The sequence below is a fragment of the Helicoverpa armigera genome, chromosome 22 (genome assembly GCF_030705265.1).
Source record: "Helicoverpa armigera isolate CAAS_96S chromosome 22, ASM3070526v1, whole genome shotgun sequence".
Classification (NCBI taxonomy): Eukaryota; Metazoa; Arthropoda; class Insecta; order Lepidoptera; family Noctuidae; genus Helicoverpa; species Helicoverpa armigera.
Genome location: NC_087141.1, coordinates 3,524,242 through 3,540,266, shown reverse-complemented (window position 1 = coordinate 3,540,266; position 16,025 = coordinate 3,524,242). Strand labels below are relative to the sequence as shown.

The following is a 16,025-nucleotide window of genomic DNA, read 5'->3' as shown; positions in this document are numbered from 1 at the left end:
ATATATGCATTGCCGTGAAACTTTTTCGTCTTTCCTATCTTAACCAAAGAAACCCATAATTTCGCATTGTTTCGTAAAGAGCACAATTAGTGAAACGTTACATTATTAATTTGACGATTAAAGTAGCTATTCCCTTACTTACCCGGTCATTATGAAGAATGCTCTGAGGCCGACTACAGTAACAATAGCTTAAAATATTAATACAGCTAATTGACGAATGTTTGAACAAGTTACTTGAATACATTGGAGAAATGTAATCTTGTGAATATAAAATCTATCTATATGTGTTTTGAACACACTACAAACTTTTTGTCGGCCGATAGTTTATTTGGGCTTAATTTTTTTTTATGTATTTGTACCTACCTAAATAAGTCGCAATGCTCATTCCTATACTGTGATAAGCAGCATTAACTATAATTCAATAAAAGTAGGAATCAGTTATTTTAGGCCACATTCATGAAGATTCGATAAAATTAAAAAGAAAAACCCAACAATTACAATTTTTTTTATAAAATGTAAAAACAAAAATTTAATACAAATATTTATTTATTTCTTTAACAATGGAGGACTTAAAAATATGCATTACGGTAAAATACGTTGCCATAATTGTTATTTTCAGGTTTTACAGAAGAAACTAAGGATGCGTCTACACGGTGCGAGTAGCTTCCGTATATTGAGGCACATGCGCAGGTTACATGCATTTTAAAAACGTGCAGTTCTAGCGACTCGAGCATGTATCAAAGCAAGATACCACTCGAGTATGTTAACTAGCTCCAGCTACATGCACCGTGTAGAAACACCCTAAGATTTTATTTTAAGCTTAACTAGATAATCTAATACTTAAAATAATTTACTCCTTTTTCGGGCTTATAGCCTTTAATGTCGGGTAGCTTTGAATCTTTATACTGGATTTCGCGATGAGAAGATTTCACGTGGCTGGTGGTACCACTTTTCACAAATTCTGGTAAATCGGCGTCGTGGTCACCACTAACAGCTCTCATCTCATAACAAGATTCACAGTCATCATGTTCAGCCTTTTTAGTTTTTTTATTTTTCTTTTTAGTTTTAGTATTTTTCTTTTTAGGATCAGTCTTTTTCTTTTTAGGATCAGTACTTTTCTTTTTAGTATCTTTAGTACTAGTATTTTTAGAATTAGTATCTTCAGTATTAGTATCTTTAGTATCAGTATTTTTAGAATTAGTATTAGTATCCTCATTTTTCCGTTTAATTGTATATTCTTCAGTGTAACCTGGGCTCCCTTTAGCATCATTTTGATTTTTATATTCTTGTTTAATTTCTTTTAAAGGGCCATTTTGTTTCGCTAAATTATTTTCTTGTTGTTGTGGTTCAACAGTCTGCGTATCTTCCAGATAATATTTTTCTGCATCATTAAGTTCGTCACTTGTTACTGGTATTTTATCTGGATCAATAACTTTTCTTGGCTTTGGGTCACTCCATAGCTCAGGTTCTATTTTATCGCACCTTCCTTTAAGTTCCTCTTCATTGGCAGCCACCAGTGGATTTGGTATAAGTTTTTCTTCTTCATTTTTATCTTTTGAGTCATCAGATGGAAATACTTCTATACTGCGTTGACCTACGACCTTACCATCTTTTTTTATTTCTTTTTTCTCATTATTGTATTCCCAATAGTTTTTTTCGTCGTCTTCTGGTATTGGCATCCATTCATGGCCTTGATACAGGTAGGACTTGCCTCTTCTACCTCGATATCCGAGTCTAGATGCCTCCTCTTGGAGTCTGTTCTTCGAAGGCACGTCGTTTATCCTCGACATAACCAGTAGTGTTTGGTCCTGAAAAACGAGATTGCCTTTTACTTTATGGGCTTAGACATAACAACGTTGTTCTTTTTTCAGAACTGTAGTTTTTTTTTCATTTTTACTTACAATATTTACTTTTAGATCATTGCTTCAAAATAAGAAAGGTTTTTAATAAACGCGACCTCCTAAACACAGTCATTGGTGTCTGAGACATTGAAGAGAAACTTAAAAAAGTTGCATTGATACAATTGCCTGACCTGTCATCGAACCAATACACTGGTACTTGAGAGGTTGATTCTTTACCAACTAGGCCAATTGTCATTGACAAACATGGACGAGACTAGGCATATACGTTCGTCACTTATCTGTACACATTACCATTAACTACATAATATAATTTAACATTAAGTAAAGTTACTTACTGCACAATCCATAAACCCAAGGATACGATTGTCCCCAGTCTGCTTCAAGCGAACATCTCGAGGAGTTATCTTGTAGTCGCCTTTTTTCACTACAAACAGAAACATTTAAACTTTCATAGGCTTAATGGATCCTCTTAGGAATATATTTTTCACTTCTTTAAAAATACTTCTTCTACTTTAAGTCTTCCTTCAAACATAAACTATATTCATGTAAGAATTTTTGTCCACTGCATACAACATTTTTTTTTAATTATATACATATACATTTTTTTTATACAACATTCATTATGCTAACCAAATTATTACCTTTATGTAATGGGTACTTCCAATACTCCCCTCTGTCACCCCGTTCCACCAGCAGGCTGACTTCCTTGGCTTGGTTTTCCATCAGGATTTGCCGAGCCGACCACATGACGGGCAGAATCGTATTCCCATCCAAAATTTTCTTCAAATGTTTTGTGTGCTGCAAAACATTCACAGAAAGTATTTTGTGATAATAAAGTCAAATTTTTACTGATTTTTAATTACCAATAAAATGAGAGGATACCAATGCAATTAAAGATGACATGTTCAATAAATCACTGTTACTTACGTAAGGGGAAAGAGATTTTTCAAACAGCTAACTATCCCTTTTCCTCCGTCACAATGACTATCGATCATAAAGTAAATAACCACTAGAGAGCGCACTCGCCAATTTCTTCTAAGAACACGACTCACCGCTGCGGGCAGGGGGGGGCGACATAATCCGCGGCTACTATTGGTCAGTTCAAGGTCGCTACTAAAGGATCGTACTGATCGTAGCCTTATAGTACGCGCAAAATCACTAACTTTTGGCGAGCGTCGGGGCACTGTATGCGCAGTCAAGTGGTTTTATAGTCTTTGCTATCGATCTTAAGAAACGAGGAAAAGATAATACAGAATAAAGTTCAAAACATCTTCATAATACTTACATTAGTTGTAGGGAATGTGAACACAAACGTTGTGAGCGGTTGCGGACCAGCCCAGTAGAAGAACACGAACCATTTCTCATGAAGCACGGAGTAAGGGTTGAATCTGCCAAACTTGGAGAATGTTGAGCAGTTGGTATTGTCGTGGAAAGACATCTCACTAGGGCCCATCTTAGATTTCACTTTAGTACCATTTACGACGACTACACCTATTATTACTAGACTAACAAGACGCGTAATCATCTTGTCGCATATATTTAATTTTGGAAATATATTGGACAACTGTCTCACTGGTTATAAGTTAATTACTACTGCTGCTGTCGCTACTGATCTGTAGCTCTTTATACTGAACTCGAAGGATGTTTGATTGTCATTTGTTTACTCGTTGTATGAATGTCAGGCATCTTAACACCAATTTCGGAGAAACCTGAACCCAAACACGATCTGTTTGAAGAATTTATTGGCAGAACGAAATGACAACTGTTGATGTTTATAACAGTTTGTTTGCTTAATCATACTTTTAATGAAGGGGAAGTTCAGATTTTATTACTTACATACGACTAAAAATATCAGTACTTACATACATGTAGATATTTACAGTGTATTATATAGATTAAAACCACAAATTTATACCATTGTATAACATTTCCAAATTATTTGTACTTATTTCCATTGATCGACCTTTATTCAGCAACCATTATGAATTTATCTCGTTCTGCTTGTAGTTTTGCCTCCTGCTCCAATTTAGCATTCTCTTTCTCCCCTTCATAGTCCCTCCATACTGGTCTGCCTTTTCCTACAAATTTGATGGTTGCTACTTCAGCTCTGATCTCTCTGTACGTGGTTGGTTCCCGACCTGATATCGCCATGACTGTAGCGTAATAGTCTTCGCAATACATCACCACTAAATATGGATCTTCTATCTTCATTCGTACCGACAACGAAGGGATTGTTATTGGGTTCTCTGTAAAAGACATTTATTGAAATAGTCACGATGCAAAATTGGCATAATTCTTGGATACAACATTATTTACTTGATTTGGTAATTTTTCTATATATTTTTTCCGTTTTACCACGGCGTTTGGCCACGGCGGCTGTTCTCATATAAGGAGATCAGCCAGTGCTCAAGCATTTGCGCAGACATAGGTGCACTCACTATTCCTTCACTCCCATAGCCCGCTCTCCGATGCACGGGTGAATCAATCACCAACTTCCAGACTATGGGATGCTTTTTCAAAAACTTTTATTTGTGAAAGTTTTAGAAAACCCACAAAGCGATTTCGGCCTAACCCGACAATCGAACCCGAGACCTCGGGCACAGCAGCCGCGCTTGCGACACTAGACCGACGAGGCAGTCATTGAAAATAATCATAAAACTTAGTTCGTACTCACGTTTCGCGGAGTCTGGTATTTCGTGTTTAATTACAGCATCGAACAAGCCCTTCCTGTCTACTGCGATCAACAACATTTCATTTCTCCCTTTCATAAGAAGTTTAGGCTTTTTCCAATCGATGGTTTTGTTCAAAAATTTGTTGTATTTTGTATAATATTCATCCACTAACTGGAACAACCGTTTTATTGAGCGCTTTATACAAATCAAACACAAGATAAAAATAGCATTAAGTGATATGTGTGATCTCATCTCAGTGGCGTGCACTTGGAGAGGCCTATGTCCAGCAGTGGACTGCGATAGGCTGATGATGATGATGATGAAGTGATATGTGTAAAACATTCCCTTTAAGCCGCATTTCGGTGATCTATGCTTGCCGCCTTCATGTTATTCTGATAGATACATAAGTCAGCTACTACCCAGTTGCAGCGTAAATATACAAATCCACTTTCGCATTAATAATATCGGTAAAGATATTTTACCCACTTTATTTATATTGTTTTATTAGCCTGTATTTAAATGTATGTGTATAATTACTGCTGGTCAAAGGCCTTCCCAAAGCCTTCTATTTTCATCTTTCTGAAGCGTGTTGCTGCTTGTCAGCTAGGAAAGTGTTGCTGTAGTTAGGGTCCAAGTTTCAAGTTTCAAAATATAAGATGGTTATTTATTGAAACTTTTTTTTTTCAAATTGAAACGTTTTTAAAAACAATGTTTAAGTTGCACCATTTAATACAATTGTAGACTATATAAAATGTAAATCAATACAGGTACCTTTTTAGAAGGAGGCTCGAACGTATGCACTGTAGCATAAGCAATGTTTAAAGTAGACCAAATATAAAATGGAGTCCACTTATGACCGACAATATCCTTTGCTGAAAATATTGCTCCAACTGCGAATTCATCGCAAGTGGTCCAATTGATGGGATCCTCTTTATTTCCATGTAACTGGAATGAATTTCTCCCAAAGAAACGCTTAAAATCACGCATCGGTGGGGGTGGTGCGAAACCTCCCCTACCTCCATTTCTAATGTCTCCTATTCTTGCCTCATTTCTATTCCCCCCTCTTTTTTCCTCCTGTCTCCTTACTCCCCTTGGCATATCCACCTTTTTTGCGTATGGGTTGTAACCAGGAGGCATCATAGCATTCCTCATTTGCATAGCTGCTAAATCATACCACTTCAGCCTGGTAGCGTTTGTCTCAGGCGGTGGTTCGACTATCAGGTCCTTAACGTACTCATCTCTGGGACCTGCAAAACTTTTTGCTAGTTCAATATTAATAATCGAAATGTCCCTTCCTCCTTTTCTCAAAATTTCTTTTGCTTCCTCTTTACTTTTTGGTAATCTCATCATTAGTTCTAGAAAATCAACTGGCTGCTTGGGGTCTCCGAAGCCTTCAAGAGTGATGTGACCAAAAGGCACTGGTTCTACGAAGTGTTCTGGATACACGTCGACCTGTTTTCGTAAATCCAGAGGTTCGTCGTCTTCATCCTCTGACCTCGCGTCAGACCAATAGTTTGATAAAACGAACAGGAGCACACAACACGACACGAACATTTTTTTCCTGGCGAGAGAATAATGAAGCGAGGTAACATTTATAAGTATTCCTCGTTCAGGGGTGGAGAACTTTGCAGAAACAAATCATATTCTTGCATTGTTTACTGGGAAGAATGACAATAAATAATAACTATTTTTCTTATGGTTCCACTGTATGATATCAATATAATAAACCTGTATAGGTAATTGTGAACTGAATGGGTGTATCTTGATTAGTAGGTACAGTGTGGTTCCTAAGGTATAAGCAGCCTGTATTGCAAAAATATATATTTTTATAAACATTTCCCTGTTCTATTAGTTACCAACTTTGCTCTTGGTTTACTGACACTGTCTTGTTCCCTAAGACTCGTTGATCTAGCTGTCGCAAGCGCCGCTGCTGAGAACGCGGTCTCGGGATCGATTCCTGAGTCATTCCGAAATCGTTTTGTGGGCTTTAGAAACTTTCACAAAGCATCCTGAAAGTTGGAAGGGGTCTAGAAGTTGGTGATTGCTACACCCGTGCATTGGTGAGCACGTTAATGCCGGATTGCCGTCCCATCGGGCTATGAGAGTGAAGGAATAGGGAGTGCACCTGTGTCTGCGCAAATGTTTGTGCACTTTAATATGTCCTGCGCAGCTGGCTGATCTCCTTAAATGAGAACAGCCGCCTTGGCCGAAATCGACGTTGGACGCCATTTTTTTAAGTAAGTGTCTTTAATCTATTCTAATCTTATTCTTGAGTACCAAATGTTTGCATTCCCTGCATTCAAATGTGTAATTTGACACGATGATATTGCTTCCGTATACGATGATGTGTGAATGTGTTTACGCATTACGGTTTACAAAACTATCAGCGTTGGGTAAGTGTCAATAAAACTACCGTCTTCAAAGATCTTTGGGACTAACTAGGTATCTATTTTTTGCGTAGCCTGATATATTAAAACTAGCTTCCACCCGCGGCTTCGCCCGCGTAGAGTTCGGTTATATCGCGTTTCCAAGAGAATTCTTCAAAAGTCCGGGATAAAAACTATCCTATGTTCTTTCTCAAGGTCAATTCTGTCTCTGTACCAAATATTATTAAAATCAGTTCAGTGGTTTAGACGTGAAAGCGTAACAGACAGACAGAGTTACTTTCACATTTATAATATTAGTAGGGATAAAAAAAAAACTTTAAACTACTTATATAGGCTCCAGAATACTTGAAATTTTCCCTAAAATGTGCTAGTTTATCTGTATGCAGAGCAGACCTCAGTCCAGTTATCCGGCTTAACCGGGCGCAATCTTGGTAAGACCGGTTATCAGGCTTTCTGACTTCTAACCATGATAATTGCCAAATATGCACAAATTACAGTCTCCTTAAATAAAAATACTTATTTACTTAGCTGGTGCCAGTCATGTTTTAATAGATTCACGTTAGGTTCACCCACTAATGTCCTTCCATAGGTAAGTAAAATAATTTTAAAGAGAATCTTCGTTCCTCGATTTCTGACCTAGAGCTGTTGGTTCAATTCAATGGCTTTTATTTCCTTGGATTTTTTAGCTATAGTTCAAACATAATGTGTTATGTTCATTCAAGCCCAAGACTACACACTTTTAAACACAATTGGCTGCTCATGGTCTGAATTTCAAATTATTCATCTCAAGATATAATATCTAATAGGATAGGCAATTAAATGACAATCAAGTTAACACGTGTAACTTTGTTATAATATTGTTTATTTTCAACCCCTTAATCAATAAACCACATTAAAGCAAAACTATAGGAACTGCATATCCTCATTGTGTAACATCTCTAGATGCTCATCCTCGTTATCATCATCCATGTCATAAGTTTCAGGTTGGAGGGTCGGGAGTGCAGGAACCATGGCTATGTGAGACCGCCCGAAGTCACTCCAAAAACCTAGCTTTTTAGCTTCTTCGTCGATCTGTAAGGCGTAAAGTTTATGAAGTTATTTGAGAACCAAGGAATCCTAAGCTAGAAAACCTTGAGATTTTATTAAAATTTAAAAAAATGACGAGCCTTCTCCACGAATTCACCCGAAGAGATGAAAAGTAGCATATGACCTACCTATTTCTGGGCGTCCTATCCACAGCCCATCTACAATCCTTATCGTAATCCAAAAAACTTATTCATTTTTTTCATAGGCATAAGTCATAATAACCACAGTTGATGTTATGATTGCCCTACAGTACAGCATTTCCCAAAAAACAAAGCTCTTCAAATACTAACATGTTCATGATGTGGCATCTTGTCGACCGGAGCGAGAGCGTAGCAAAGTCTATACTTGCAATTGAGGATGCCCAGGTACCCAGGCTCGACTACCTTCAGGGCGAAATACAGCAGTGGTGCTCCAGAATCTGTAATGAGAAACGTTAAACTAATGAGCCTGATGTAAAAGTCTTAAATAAAATACATTGTTTAACACTCACGCTGGAAAAACAGTCAATTTTAAATTCTGATGAACATCGAAATAGTTGCGATAAAATAGTCACTTTGTAACATGAAACTCGGCAAATTAATACTTATTATTTTAAAGAGAAACACAGGAAAGTTTGCTCTGAACTAAGAAGTCTAAAACTGTACATACACTCAAAAGCGAGAGAAGGAATAATTCTGAAGATGCCGCTGACGTTGGTCTTGACAATGAGCGCGCTGAAGTCAATCGATGACTCCATAAAGAGAACCGCGTTACTCCAATTCACGGGGGGCTTGATTTCTCCCTCGAGCTCCACTTGGAATCGATCTATCAACTAGAATTATAATCACATATTTAGTTAAGGACATTCATATTAATTTTATACTTGGTAATTTGTACTACTGCAGTTTTTCAACGTTCAGAAGAAACTACTTAAGAGCCTGGTTAAAAGATCCCCTAGATCCCACAAATTACTTATATCAAAAAGTATTCAAAATCATTTCAGAATGTTTGCCATTACAATATTAATTAAATATAGGTAGGTATATAAATTTAGAAGTCTTCATAGACTTCAAATTGAAATCTACCTCTACAAATATTTCCAAATCAAAAGTAAAGGAAGACGCTGTAATACTGACCACTTGCGTTGCTAAACTGAATTTGATGTTATAACTCTCCTCAAGGTTAGGGTTCCAGAAGTAGAAGATCTTCCAATCGATGTCTATAAATTGATTGGGATCAAATGTAGTGTTTTCAACGAATTGATTACAAGACGTATAGTTTTCAATACTTAAGTTTCTATACTTGATATCAATTTCACCAGCATTTTCTTGTACAGACAAAAGCGTTACTAGTAATTGGAAAAACATGGTTAATCCTCGCTTTACTACTTCTTTGATTTTGAATTTCTATTATTAATATTTTCCTCCACTTCACTTTGACGATCGTTATTTTTTTTACTTGATTTTTTAAATATATCTGATTCTTCTTCAAGTCTAACTTTATACTCGATATTATCAGTACTTGCTGAATGTTTGACATTGAACCGAATTTATATGTCAGTTTTGTTATTATTTACTGTAACGTTACCTTTATTTACGGCTCATCATGTCAAAGTATCATATTACTTGTTTATTCCTGTTGCATTAGTCGTCAACAGTTATTTACAGTATTTGTACATAAAATGCTGTTGCACTTTGAGTTTCCCTTTAGTGTTCATTTTATTTGATACACATCTGTTTGCGAATACGTGAAATCTTATGCCGGGTAATCAATAAACAGATCATTAGTTACATCGTATACTTCATAATTCATTTAGGTCAGAAAGCGTGTTCATTACGTTTTACAAAAAATAATGAAAAGAGATTTTCATTTATGTCAAAGAAGAGTCGAGTGTTTAGTCTTAGTATCTTTATTGTAGATCTCAGTGTCTTGTACTAGAGAATGAAGGTTACATACAAATAAAACAAACGGCATAACAACAACAATTTATTTAGTGCCAATCTGTTCTCCTTTGTTCAAATCTGCCACGCAGGCAGGGTAACCGTCTCCGAAGTTGAGGTTAGCAGCTACTCCACCAATCTCTGCCCGATATGGTGTCTCCTTGGTACGAGCTGACATCGTGGTCACTCCGATTTGACAGTCAGTCATCAACAGGTATTTGCCTCCAAATAGTAGCTTCATGTGGAATTTTAAAAGTGGAACTGCACTCCTCGCTGGTGATATATCTGGAATTTATGGTTTGGTAGTTTAAGAATGAGTCGTAGAGCCTCTTGATAAAACATGTTTCAAGGATCACCAAATTTGTTATTTTGTTTTTAATTAATACTCATAATAGCCATATATTTGTGACCTTAAATCTCGAGACCTTTTTAAAAGTCAAGACAAACTTTAATTTATTTCTAACATCGCCTATCCTAAAAAAATAATCTATGAAAAAATACTTACTCCCATCTCGGACGACATTGGGTACTCCTATAAACCTCCCGGCAGCTCCCTGGTCTGCGAACAGGAGCATCTCATGCTTAGCGCGGCCCATCGTCACCAGTAGAGTCGCCGCGTCCCAGTACGGCTGGCTCTCTAGGTACTCGTTCATGTCATGCCAGACCCTGTTGATGATCTGAAGTGGAACGGAGAAGTTAAAATAAGCTCTGAACATCAAACCTCATTTGAAGGTGGCATTATGTATGATGACGATCATTGTAATTTCATCAAGTCATCATCAATTATATCCTACTTGGCTTTCCCTAAATCTAGTAGCATTTAACAGATTTCTTCTTTCAGCTCCAGAGTCAATGTAAATATTTTTAACAACATAAAGGTTGATTTAAATTGATATCACTATCCAAAAATTCACCATAAGTTGCTCCTATTTTAATTAGGCAAAGTAAACCAATTGTAAAACTAACCTGTGGCGTCGCATTCCTGAAAGTCATATCCATGCACTTATCATCCAACTTGATGTTCCAACTGTAATATATCCTCCATGGTCGTCCTAGCACCATGTCTGTCTCGAAGTAGGGTTCCTTGGTCAGCCTGTTGCATATCTCTGCCCCTACTTTCAGACTTTGTGGCTTTTCCACCTGACCTCCGACCATTGGCACAATGACCGCGACAAGAACGCGAACTAGCTCCAAGAGTTCCATCTTGACACTAAAATTTCTTGTGAAATAGTTCCCATTATAAAGACTCACAATGAGAAGTTTTGTTTCCAGTGTTTGCTGTTGTGCCGTCTTTCCCAGGCTCTGTAAAATCAACACGTCTATGAGATCAACGAACCAATGTTTTGTAATTGATATTCTTGCTTGTTTATGCGGATTGTCGCTTCCACATTCGATCTAATGTGGGACGCGAATAGAAGATACCATTCAGCCAGTGTTATGAGGATCGGATCTTTTAATATTATAATTAAAAGAAAAACTGTGGTACTAGTTTATTAAACATTGTATTCAAATGATAGGTAATGTGTGTCACATCAATAGATTGTATTAGAATAATGTATTTCAGTTTCCAATGTGATCTCATCTCATCTATTAACCTCTGTGCGTAAACCAAGGGTCGAAAAGTGCTAGAGTTAAGACCACGGACTAGCAAGCGCAGCGTAGGACGTCCACCAACAAGAAGGACAGACGACCTTAAATAAAGGTCGCCGGAAGACGCTGGATGCAGTTCGCTTCCAACCGGTATTTGTGGAGATCTAAGGGTGAGGCCTATGTTCAGCAGTGGACGTCCTATGGCCGAGATGATGATGATGATGATGTAGACCAAGGATTGCTCTAATGGTTTTTGGCTATAATAATCTGAAGAAGGAACCAAACGTGTGGTGATGTCATTAATACCAAGTAACTGACTGACCTATATTAAGCAGCAACTATGAGAAAAATAATACCATTCTTCGTAATGTTATTATGATCTTGATAATGGGGGCGTAACAAAAATATTTTTCACATGTTAAATGTGAACTATTTGCACGCTAGCCAATCATGCGATGTAGTTTTAATTGTAGTTTAATTTTCTTGTAATTAGTAGCAACACATAGCACAGCTTATCTGTTAAATTGGCGCATTTTTTTGTGTGTATTGGGTTTAAACTACTCCTGGTCATAATTATTGTAAAAGCAGTATAAGAATAGGTCATTAGAAAAAGAGGATCTACTTTTGGAAGCCAGTTATATTGAGTGTTACCCAGTTTTCAAATGTTTGGTCTTGTTTTGGAAAATCTTATCCATATTTTGTTTTTAACGCGATTACTTCTCTGTTTCAATGTCAGCAATTTCATGATTAGGTATGACAATCTTTAGAAAATAAATTCTTCTAGGTACACCGCATGCACACCTAAATCCCACCTCTTTCAAACAAATCCTAATAAATTTCAAACACCCACCCATAAAAACTGTTTTCTATAAACACAGGCACATGGAATTCCATGGTCAAGCCATGGCGTGTATTGTGGCTCATTTGTTGTCCAAGAGGCGGTGCGGACCGGCCACCGATGCGTATCTTACCATAGCTGGAATTGGTAGGCGGAATATCATTACCGGCCGTTTCGTTCAGTCGTTTCCAGTGACAGAATGCTAAGGTAATGACTGCTCCACCCATTCACGATTATAGAAAAAAAGTATTTCGAATTTTGAAAAAAGTTCTGATTCGGTTTTGTTTTTTTTAATTATTGTTTGGTTGTGTGGTTGCTAAATGTTGTGGTGGTTGTTTGTGTATGTGGTAGCTGGATGACGGTTAGGTTTTATAAAAATCGTTCTTGATGTTCATTTTTTCATTAGGTAAGTGCAGCAAAGTGAAGGTGAAAAATTTTATTTGTCAGTTTAGGTTTTCTTTTTGGACGCTAAAAACCGTGTCCTTGATTTTAACGACATTCTAATGTCGTATTTGTATTACTTGACCACAACAGTGTACAACGCAATAGTATGAAAATATGTATAATTTGTCGTTGTTTTCAACATATTTATTCTTTTAATTTATTAGTAAGTGATATACTTATTCATTACTCACAAATGTCGCTTCGCACTTTTTCATTATATATTTATTAAACACTGTCCTGGAGTGCTAATCTTATATCAGAATAAATTGTGGTAGTTAATCAAACTAACAAGACATGTAAACTTTTTTGAGGTGTCGGATGCATTATTTTGCAACGAACAATAATTTTGTAAAAACCATAGAATAGAGCAGCAGTCTAAAAAACATAAGTAATAATGTAAGCTCATGAATTCATGGTAGGTACACCTACCGACAACCAATTTTTGTTTAGCAAATCTGCCCAATTTCCCAACTGGATCTTGAAAACACCACTGCGGCAAGATTTTTTATTGAGCAATATTACCCAATTTCTCAACCAGCTCCTCAAAATACCTCTACAGCAAGATGCAGGCACGGCCTATCTTCAGATCTACAGCGGCTTTACCTTCAGCACGCAGAAGGCGGAACCTCAAGCGAGAGGCGTTCATGATTTATAGCCGAGCATTACAGAGGCACCATGCAACCGGTCCTTACGTGCTATGCTGCCCTGGTACTTATCTAGATTAGCAGAGCTTGTAAATATGAAAAAAATATGTGGTTATATTATTTTGTTATGGAAATTCAAATTCACATGAAGGTGATGAAACCAGGACTCGTCAACCTGATTTAAAATGACAGTCCTACAGGTTTACTGAAATTTCATTGGTGGTTACGTAAATAAATAGTTAGTTTGACAATATTGTGACTGAAACTACGACTTTTTTGGAGCGCAATTTTGTCAAAACACTCTAGAGAACGTGAAACTGAACAGTATTCTATTTCTCCTTTAAAAGGCTTAACGAGTAACTCTTCCATCTTTTTGGTTCGTTTGCCAGATGACGATAGATTAAACCAAGACCAAGGACTCTCAACCGAAACATCAAGAGTTTATCAAAATGTTTTGCCTAAAAATAATCTCCCACAATACCTACATATTACGTAAACAATACACAGAACAAGAATGGCACCGCAGAATCGATTATGGTTGAAAAGCAGGGCGCGGTCAGGTGAGGAGACGGAACACTGGCTGTCACGAGCACTGCCACGCCGCCGGCGCACTACTCGATAGGGCTGACACTAATACGAACAATACCAGAAAGGAGGTATAATAAGGGAAGTTCCTGGACCTTTAAGCTTGATTTGATGTGAACTGCTACCAAAAGACATGGGCTCAGCATTTTATTTTTCAGGACCCAGGGTTTCCGGCTGATATGACTGACTGCCAAGGATGTTCAATGACAGCCGGGACCTACAGTTTAACGTGCCACCCAAAACACAGTCATTAGTGTCTAAGATATACTTAGAAAGTACATACAAACTTAGAAAAGTTGCATTGGTACTTGCCTGACCTGGAATCGAACCCGCACCCTCATACTTGAGACGTTAGTTCTTTGCCCACCAGGCCACCAAAAGTTAAATAATCAAAATCTCTACCAATATTCCTGAAACCTAACAACCCTAAACCGGTTAGAAGCAGTTCGATCGAGTATCGTGACGTCACTAGGGCCCGCAATGGATATAAATTGGCGCGCTCCTCAATATTAATGGATGCAAGAGGCTTACTGTTCCTGACTCGCCTATTGTGGCTACTGGACCTTGATCACTGACTTCTTGCTCTTGTTTTATGCTAGTAGCTTGCATTTCTTTTTGGATAGAAGAAAAACAATCCCTGTTTTTATTGCTGTTTATAATTTTCGCACTTGGTTAGATAATGTAGTCTGAGGATTGATTCAAGTGCTGCTTTTGAGTTGTCTTAGAACTAATGTTAATGACATTTTATTTAAGTCCACTGAAAAGGCTGCAGTTAATCTGATCAATTCCGAACCGCTCATTAATACAGGAAAAATAAAAGATGGATCGCTCTCCACCTTTAGTAATTATACCTACTAAAATACATGGAAAAATTAATTCATTTACCACATACCTACTTAATATCTACCAAAAACGATTTTGTGCAATAAATGCTTTCATGATGAAAGATTATTGGAATTGAAGAAAATGTTAGTCATCGATTTAGCTAAATAAACAGTTGCAAACAAAAGTTGCCAATGCGGTGAAAAAACTCGTAGAAGAAAATTGCTAATTCAGAAATAGTTATCTCTAACAATATCAAAAATATTCCTTTGAATGTTCTACAAACAAAGAACAACTCCCAAAGTTCCAATCAGATACACGTGCCCAAGTAATATTAATCCGAGATGAGAGAAAAACCAGTCGCATTTACAGAACCTTTAATTTGGTGCCCACATCAATGGCCTTAATAAAGACCTTCCAATCCGAACCAAGAGCATCCAATCAAATGATCCAATAGTCTGACCCAAAAATAACATACGCAGTAACAGAACTGATATCACTTTCTCCACGACTTTTCCTTTCTATTCTGAATAAGTTAGGAAAACATTTTCGCCTGTGTAGTTCCGTCCCTCCCGTAATCCTCTACCTGAGAGATATACCCATGCTTACCCCGCGCGGGCACTATCATCCATACCTACCGCTTGTAGCACAACACTTAACATCTTATCTACCATCTATTACCATACAACAAGCTTCTTTATCAAGTGCAGCTTAAGGTTCATATTCAAATGCAACGGTCCCGTCGTTATGTTGTTGATTTATCATTGGTCCTCCCCCCTCCATCGTTTCTCTCGCCCTGCCTCATGCATTTAAATTGCTTCATTACAGAATCTAGACGCCGGGGTGTAGGGTTGCCTGTCGGGAAAATGTTGCCAACTTTATTTTTGTGGATTGTGTTGTTATTTATTTAGTTCGGTATTTGGTATATAATGAGGTTCTGTTTTAGTTGTACTGTTTGGACTTAGGAGTGGTAATGAAAAGAAACTATATACAAAGAGAGCAAATCCTACTTACTGATACTTACCTAATGTAACTAAAAACATGCTAAATCATCTAATTTTTATAAGAGAAAGGAATATAAGTATTCTAAGCAGTTCACCATCACATAATGCGTGTGGTTCTACAATACTCGATTGCGATCTGGACCTAAAAAGTAAATTCTAAAAAACATAGCCT

At 37.2% G+C, this 16,025-nt stretch overlaps 3 protein-coding genes across 3 annotated transcripts; all 3 read right to left on the bottom strand.

The window, feature by feature from the left end:
• Nucleotides 1-595: 595 nt before the first annotated feature.
• LOC126055198 (uncharacterized) lies at nucleotides 596-8,743 on the bottom strand. Its single transcript, XM_049843369.2, has 3 exons — nucleotides 8,656-8,743; nucleotides 8,298-8,425; nucleotides 596-1,760 (listed from the first exon to the last, which is right to left on the bottom strand). Exons 1-3 carry the CDS (start codon nucleotides 8,741-8,743, stop codon nucleotides 834-836), a joined length of 1,143 nt encoding a protein of 380 aa, XP_049699326.2. The 3' UTR covers nucleotides 596-833.
• On the bottom strand, nucleotides 3,828-6,088 carry LOC135118453 (uncharacterized). The gene is made up of 3 exons (XM_064040576.1): nucleotides 5,306-6,088; nucleotides 4,537-4,705; nucleotides 3,828-4,108 (listed from the first exon to the last, which is right to left on the bottom strand). Exons 1-3 carry the CDS (start codon nucleotides 6,086-6,088, stop codon nucleotides 3,828-3,830), a joined length of 1,233 nt encoding a protein of 410 aa, XP_063896646.1.
• A 1,229-nt stretch (nucleotides 8,744-9,972) lies between the features above and the next one.
• LOC110370914 (uncharacterized) lies at nucleotides 9,973-11,367 on the bottom strand. Its single transcript, XM_021326924.3, has 3 exons — nucleotides 10,893-11,367; nucleotides 10,432-10,603; nucleotides 9,973-10,211 (listed from the first exon to the last, which is right to left on the bottom strand). The coding sequence occupies exons 1-3, from the start codon at nucleotides 11,127-11,129 to the stop codon at nucleotides 9,973-9,975; spliced, it is 648 nt and encodes a 215-aa protein (XP_021182599.3). The 5' UTR covers nucleotides 11,130-11,367.
• Between the last annotated feature and the right edge of the window lie 4,658 nt (nucleotides 11,368-16,025).

Bases quoted from the DNA above. Each gene is read 5' to 3' on its own strand.
- LOC135118453 (XM_064040576.1), bottom strand. From the start codon at position 6,088: ATGTTCGTGTCGTGTTGTGTGCTCCTGTTCGTTTTATCAAACTATTGG. The intron at 4,706-5,305 runs GTACCTGTATTG...CGGTTGTTCCAG, and splicing joins TCGAGCCTCCTTCTAAAAAG to TTAGTGGATGAATATTATAC. The intron at 4,109-4,536 runs GTGAGTACGAAC...TGTCTTTTACAG, and splicing joins AATACCAGACTCCGCGAAAC to AGAACCCAATAACAATCCCT.
- LOC126055198 (XM_049843369.2), bottom strand. From the start codon at position 8,743: ATGGAGTCATCGATTGACTTCAGCGCGCTCATTGTCAAGACCAACGTC. The intron at 8,426-8,655 runs GTATGTACAGTT...TTCTCATTACAG, and splicing joins TCCTTCTCTCGCTTTTGAGT to ATTCTGGAGCACCACTGCTG. The intron at 1,761-8,297 runs GTTAGTATTTGA...GTGCCTTCGAAG, and splicing joins AGATGCCACATCATGAACAT to AACAGACTCCAAGAGGAGGC.
- LOC110370914 (XM_021326924.3), bottom strand. From the start codon at position 11,129: ATGGAACTCTTGGAGCTAGTTCGCGTTCTTGTCGCGGTCATTGTGCCA. The intron at 10,604-10,892 runs GTTAGTTTTACA...GTTCCACTTCAG, and splicing joins TCAGGAATGCGACGCCACAG to ATCATCAACAGGGTCTGGCA. The intron at 10,212-10,431 runs GTAAGTATTTTT...CATAAATTCCAG, and splicing joins CAATGTCGTCCGAGATGGGA to ATATATCACCAGCGAGGAGT.